We start from the raw sequence: 6,540 nt of genomic DNA, 5'->3' as shown, positions 1-6,540 counted from the left end.
CCAAAACACTATAACTACTAATAATTTACATTTTTGAATATATCTTTACTACAGAAACTGTTTTTTTCTTGAGTGTGACATGTTCAAACACAGATGTTGTTTTACAGGATCCCCAGGCAGCCATACCTAAAGGTACCTTGCTGGCCATCTTGATAACTGGTGTCACCTACCTGGGTGTGGCCCTCTGTGTCTGTAAGTACAGTAATCCATGAAATGCATCTCCAGTGAGAAGCTTTACTAATTTTACATTTGTGTAAAAAAAAAACACTTTCTTGTATTCATAAGACAATAATACATAGACATATTCATAAATACAGTAACCTATTCGTCCCAAGGGATACTTTTTGTTAGTTAGCATTTGTCTTTAATAACATCTACAAACATTTGAATATTTAATATTTCCGTGAGGTTGGTTGTTAGACTTTTAAAAAAATCCTAAGCAAAGCATCTGTTCTTCTCTCTTCCTGATCAGCTGCCACTGTCGTCCGTGATGCCACCGGAAACATTACTGACATTATTTCAGCTGGAGTAGAATGTACTGGTCCAGCAGCAGCCGCTTGTGAGCTCGGCTATAATTTCTCCTCCTGTGCAGTGGAAAAATGTGACTTTGGCTTGATTAACAACAATCAGGTACTCAGCCTTTTAAACTCTAATCTGCACAGAAGAAAAACTCATTTTCTTCACCTCTAATGCTCTCCTCACTCCTATTTCAGGTGATGACCATGGTGTCTGGGTTTGGTCCCCTAATCATTGCTGGAACATTCTCAGCCACCCTTTCATCAGCCCTGGCTTCCCTTGTCAGTGCACCCAAAGTCTTCCAGGTCAGTGACATTTCACGTTTTTCTAAATGCAATACACTGCAGCTACAGCACATGCAGCTAGATTATTGCTCTTAACTCTTGAAAATGAAAACATCTAACTTAATTCTAACTTAACCTCTGTCTCCTCTCAGGCACTGTGTAAAGACAACATTTACACGATCCTGCACTTCTTTGCCAAGGGATACGGCAAGAACAATGAGCCAATCCGTGGCTATGTCCTCACATTCATTATTTCTGTTGCCTTCATTCTCATTGGTCAGTTCAATTGTCTATTATGACCTGACAATAATTTTCTGAAATCTTGACAATGATGAAATTCTTACAAAATACTTTAACTTTAAATTTATCAAATGAACAAATGCCCGAATGGGCTGTTTACTGAATTCAAAATTCCAGTTCGACTGAGGTTTTTTTGTTTTGTCTACGTAGGTGATCTCAACATGATCGCTCCTATCATCTCAAACTTCTTCCTGGCATCTTATGCTCTCATCAATTTCTCCTGCTTCCATGCCTCCTACGCCAAGTCTCCAGGTGGGTCTCTACAGACAAAGTAGCTCATAAATTATATAAACTTCTTTTTTTTCAGCAATTGAGTATAAGTCACTGTGAATATTTTAAAACAAGGCACTCTCCCAAAAAGCACCTCTGTTGCATTAGATAATTAGATTTTGATTTGTTTTAAATTCAGAGTTTCAAAGTTTTTAAGAGTGAGTACTGCATAGCACCATTAATGGATTTTTTTTTCTGCCCAGTGTGTTTCCCATCACTTGTCCAATGGCGTTCAATTGCTAAATGTGGTCTTTCTTCTGTCATGCTTTCCCCAGGTTGGAGACCAGGATACAAATACTACAACATGTGGCTATCCCTGTTGGGCGCATTGCTCTGCTGTGTTGTTATGTTTGTTATCAACTGGTGGGCTGCTCTGCTCACATATGCCATTGAGCTCCTCCTTTACATTTATGTCACAGTCAAGAAGCCAGGTGAGCTGTGTGTACGTGTCTGCATCTTTGGAAGTACATTTATGACACCTGCATGGGAGAACTAACCTGTTAGGATTCTTATTTTCCCACCAGATGTAAACTGGGGTTCGTCAACGCAGGCGGTGACATTTGTGAGCGCAGTCAGCAACGCTCTGTCTCTGTCTGGTGTAGAGGATCACGTCAAGAACTTCAGGTAAATGTCTGCATTGCATCACTTTGGGTGCAAATATATAGTTCAAAACAATAGGAAAATTGAAACTCAAAATCAAAGGATATTTTTAGAATTCTTAAATATTAAGTAACACATTCTGGTTTCTTTCTCAGGCCTCAGATCTTAGCTCTGACAGGTTCAGCACGGGTCAGACCAGCTCTCCTAGACCTGGCTCACTCACTCTCTAAGAACTACGGACTCTGTCTCACCTGTGAAGTCTTTGTGGTAAGGTTATATATAATCTTATTATATGTAAATGCGAAATTATAGACATAACAAAGGCAGCGCATGTCGTCTTTCCCAAATCTTTATTTAAATATCAACCGTCTTTTCCAATCAAGATTTGCACATCGAGCAAATTTGAATTGTGCAGAGTGCAGACTTCACATGCAGTAGATATTCAAGAGAATATTAAGAAGGCATGAGGGAAATGTCAACTGTCTGGACACCTGAGACTACAGTTTAGGTTCAGTTGTGTCCTCTGAATATGAAAAAAGTGTATGTGGGATCTTGATCTCTCTGAAACAAACTCACACCAACACTTACACTCACATACAGCTGTATATTGTGATTTCTTCAGGGCCCGAGATCAGAGGCCCTGGAGGAGATGAACGCTGGCATGGAGAAGAACCAGCTGTGGCTTAGGAAGACCAAACGCAAGGCATTTTACACTGCTGTGGCCTGTGAGGACTTCAGGGAAGGGACTGAGAGCCTGCTGCAGGTCAGTGAGGTTATGATTTACAAAACATTAAAAAAAAAAAGTAACCCAGAAAAATCCAATTTGATTAATATGTAACCGAGTTTTGATCAGATGGACACATTACAGAAACAAGTTTTATTGTACCATTTCTTCCTCACAACACAACAAGTATTTATTGGTCTGTTATGACTTTGGCCTGGACCTGTCTTATGGATCTGGTCATTACATTAGTGCAGGAGGAAGAAGAGGAGCAAGTTAATGAGGAGCAGGAAAACAGTGTTATGGCTCTGGCTATCGCACTTTTGAGATAAGGACCCAGTTCATTGTCAGGATTGCTTACTTCAAAAGGCACGGCAGATTAAAAGCTATAATTGATTAACACTGCATTGGATGAGTCCCCGCAGACAAAGTGAGATCTGCTGAGTGATCTGGACATAATTTCTGGCAGTAAAACAGCTTCAGAGACGTCTTATTTTTCTGCAGATTTTACAACCACAGGGTAACATTGTGCCTGTGTTGCTTCAATTAACTGATTTTGGGTTTTATCTTTACGATGTGAGTGTTGTGCTTTTTCTTACAGGCTTCTGGTCTTGGCCGTATGAAGCCTAACACATTAATGATAGGTTTCAAGAGAAACTGGAGGACTTCGAGCTCAGAGGCAGTGCAGAGTTATGTGGGAATACTGCAGTAAGTCACAAATAAACACACATACAGTAAGCGCAGTATAAAAATAGATAGATTTTTGTTGTGTGGTGTCCTCATTCTCTTTTCCATTTTGACAGTGACGCCTTTGACTTTGAGTATGGGACAGTGATGCTGAGGATGAACGAGGGACTTGATGTGTCGCACATTGTCGAGGCAGAAGGTCAGTATGAAAACTTCTTGTGTGCTTAGATATACATTAACTCCTGCATAAGTATGACAACAATTATGTTTCTATAGTACTTTTCAAGCAAGCTGCACAAAGGAACAGGAAATAGGTTGCTTAAAAACAGCAGCATGAAAAAAAATAAAGCAGCAAACATTGATACAACAAAGCAGAAAACTTAAATGACATACATATAAGAAAGGTATTAGCAGCGTAAAAAAAAAACACACTGGAATTTGTAATTATGTTACAATCTATTAAAATACAGAAAGAGTAGACGTCGATTCTAAACTGACCTCCCAAAAGATAAACAAAAGTAATTATCAAAACTGCGCTGCTGCTGTGGTATGTAAACTTTTATTCTCACAGTAATTTACTACAATACATTGACATTGATAAGCCAGGGCACTTTGTTCTGTAGAATAAACTTTTTTCAAGGGAAGATAGTTAACAGATAAGACCCAAACATAACTATAAGTTTACAGCTGTGTCTCTATAAAATGCTTTACAGTAACAAAGATAATCCTAACCACATAGTCACAGTGATATCTTGTTCATTATAAACCGGATATCTGATTCTGCCTTTCAGAGGAGATGTTGAAGGCAGCAAAGGAACAACAGGCACTGGACGGTGAGATGATGTCTAACGGAGGGAAAGCAAGAGGACTGTTCAGAAAGTCCAGGAAGTCCTCTCAGCAAGTGCTCACCACCAGAGGTATCTATCTAGATTGTTATTTCTTTCTGGTAAAACCTTACCTGTCATTTCAGAGAGGTTCCAATCTAAACTATTTAAAGCGAAAGTTGCATCAAAACCCACACACACTCACATTACCATTGAGAGAACATACATTTAACAAATGAAACCAATGACACACATCTTTTTAGTAAACTTCCCCACACAATATAATTGAACCAAGTGCTCCCACTAAAGATGTCTCTGGCGGTGTAATCCAATAATATGGTCCCTTTCGTTCCAGTTTGAAGAGCATCTCTTAAGAGCAGCCCTTTAACCCAGACAGCAGAGGGTGCTTGCAGCCTCGCACTCGATCTGTCTCTGTCTCTACAGCTCACAAACACACACACAGACGCGCGCACACACACACACACACCACTGAGCTGCATCTTGGCAGGACTGCGATGGTCGTTAGTATGCAATCTGAATCCCACTCATTGGAGCATTAAACCTGAGAGATGGCTGTTCCTGCTGATGTAGACTCAACTCTTAATGTTGATTTGCGCGAGTTTTCCCATCCAACTTCACTCTCCACGCTCACTCAGGGAATTAAATTCCCTACCACTGTTCCTCTCCCTCATCCAGTTCTCATTTCTCGTATCCTTTTCTCTCTTTCTCAGTGTCAGTGTGCGGCCCTCCACCCCCACAGGTTGCCAAGATGAATGAGAGGCTGTTGGAGGCCAGTGCTCAGTTCAAGAAGAAACAGCCTAAAGGCACCATTGATGTGTGGTGGCTGTTTGACGACGGAGGTAGGTGTCGGTTCCCCCAAGCAGTCTTCTCTTATGTACCTCTCCTATAGATTTAAACAGATGCAGACAAATGCAGACTGAAGAAATCTGACTGACTGAAATGAATAACACCTGAACAACAATATATAACCAAAAAACAAGTTAAATTATAAGTTATCAATGTAAACACAGAACAGTCAACACTGAACAGCGCCTATAAATCATGCTACACACAAAGTATATATATATAATATTCCTATGAATTATTGTGTAATAATAATGACTTTTGATGTGTTACTTGAAAGTACAAACTGTGTAATAGCAGAGATGCCAGATCTCTATCACAACCAAAATCTAATCAATTGTGCCCAAAGCACAATCTTTCCACTAAATTCATGTAGGGGTTTAATACGTTTTTCAGATTTCCTAGTGACAGACAGATAAACTGGTGCAAAAACAAATGTTAAATGCAAATACACATATTTTGTATAATAGAAACAAACTTGATGAATTAGTTTTACAATAAAACATGCTTTTCCCTTCTCTCAGGTCTCACCCTGCTGCTCCCCTACATCCTCACTACCAGGAAGAAGTGGAAAGACAGTAAATTAAGGATCTTCATTGCAGGGCAGCCTGGACGCAGTGAGCTGGATAAACAGGAGTGAGTAAAAAAAATAACAATTAATCTTTCAGTATCAATTATAGCTTAATGGGTGGAAGTTAAATTCATGAGCCAACAACACCACTTCACATGAGATGTTATGTAGCATTAGCTGAAAATAATTACCAACATTTACTTGAGAGTTAATCACTGTGTGATAATGTGTCTTGCAGGATGAAGTCTCTGTTGCAGAAATTCAGAATTAACTGCACTGACATCAATGTCATTGATGACATCCATGTCCAACCCCGCTCTGACAGGTAATTGCATTTTATTTATAATAGTGACAGTAGACCAGATGGTGTAACAGTAATAGTAAAATGTAATCACATTATCGTATCTGCATATTATATGAATGAACATTTACCACATTAAGCTCATGTTCTTATCTGCTCTCCTCCAGCTTGAAGAAGTTAGAGGACATGATTGAGCCTTACCGTCTGCATGAAGACAGAGATCAGGCAGAAGCCATGAAGAAAGAACAGCCCTGGAAAATCACTGATGAAGAGCTGGGCATCTTTGAGGAGAAGGTAAAACCACTAAGTTAAGATTTTATATACAGAATGGATGTAATTATGTATAAAAGACTGGATTGGAAATGGTGCATTATGCATAAAAATTAGGCTGAGTAGAAAAAACAACAACTGCTGCTGTTTTACAGACCAACCTCCAGGTGCGACTGAACGAGCTGCTACAGGAAAACTCCAAATCAGCCAATCTGATCATTGTGTAAGTATATCCAACTGTTGCCTGAATAACAGTGAACTACCAAGCTTTAATTGTGGAAAGAAAACAATGTCTAACATACTCTACCCTTACCCCCCCCCCCCCCCCCCCC

The 6,540-nt window shown here is 39.6% G+C and overlaps 1 protein-coding gene across 2 annotated transcripts in view; it reads left to right on the top strand.

Moving 5' to 3' along the window:
• Positions 1 to 6,540, top strand: part of slc12a1 (solute carrier family 12 member 1) — a 12,472-nt gene that overhangs the window by 4,610 nt on the left and 1,322 nt on the right. For both annotated transcript variants that reach the window (XM_035652520.1, XM_035652519.1), the window contains exons 9-25: positions 108 to 192; positions 473 to 630; positions 714 to 821; positions 953 to 1,076; positions 1,251 to 1,352; positions 1,646 to 1,801; positions 1,895 to 1,994; positions 2,126 to 2,237; positions 2,593 to 2,733; positions 3,293 to 3,399; positions 3,495 to 3,577; positions 4,170 to 4,295; positions 4,934 to 5,062; positions 5,591 to 5,702; positions 5,876 to 5,962; positions 6,106 to 6,232; positions 6,364 to 6,431. In XM_035652520.1, coding sequence (XP_035508413.1) covers positions 108 to 192; positions 473 to 630; positions 714 to 821; positions 953 to 1,076; positions 1,251 to 1,352; positions 1,646 to 1,801; positions 1,895 to 1,994; positions 2,126 to 2,237; positions 2,593 to 2,733; positions 3,293 to 3,399; positions 3,495 to 3,577; positions 4,170 to 4,295; positions 4,934 to 5,062; positions 5,591 to 5,702; positions 5,876 to 5,962; positions 6,106 to 6,232; positions 6,364 to 6,431 — 1,925 coding nt within the window. The remainder of the gene's footprint in view (positions 1 to 107; positions 193 to 472; positions 631 to 713; positions 822 to 952; positions 1,077 to 1,250; positions 1,353 to 1,645; positions 1,802 to 1,894; positions 1,995 to 2,125; positions 2,238 to 2,592; positions 2,734 to 3,292; positions 3,400 to 3,494; positions 3,578 to 4,169; positions 4,296 to 4,933; positions 5,063 to 5,590; positions 5,703 to 5,875; positions 5,963 to 6,105; positions 6,233 to 6,363; positions 6,432 to 6,540) is intronic.

This window comes from Morone saxatilis, unplaced genomic scaffold, assembly GCF_004916995.1.
Source record: "Morone saxatilis isolate NCDOM2014 unplaced genomic scaffold, NCSU_SB_2.0 Contig11, whole genome shotgun sequence".
NCBI lineage: Eukaryota > Metazoa > Chordata > Actinopteri > Moronidae > Morone > Morone saxatilis.
Note: the sequence above shows the minus strand (reverse complement) of the source record. Positions and strands in the feature narration are given on the sequence as shown.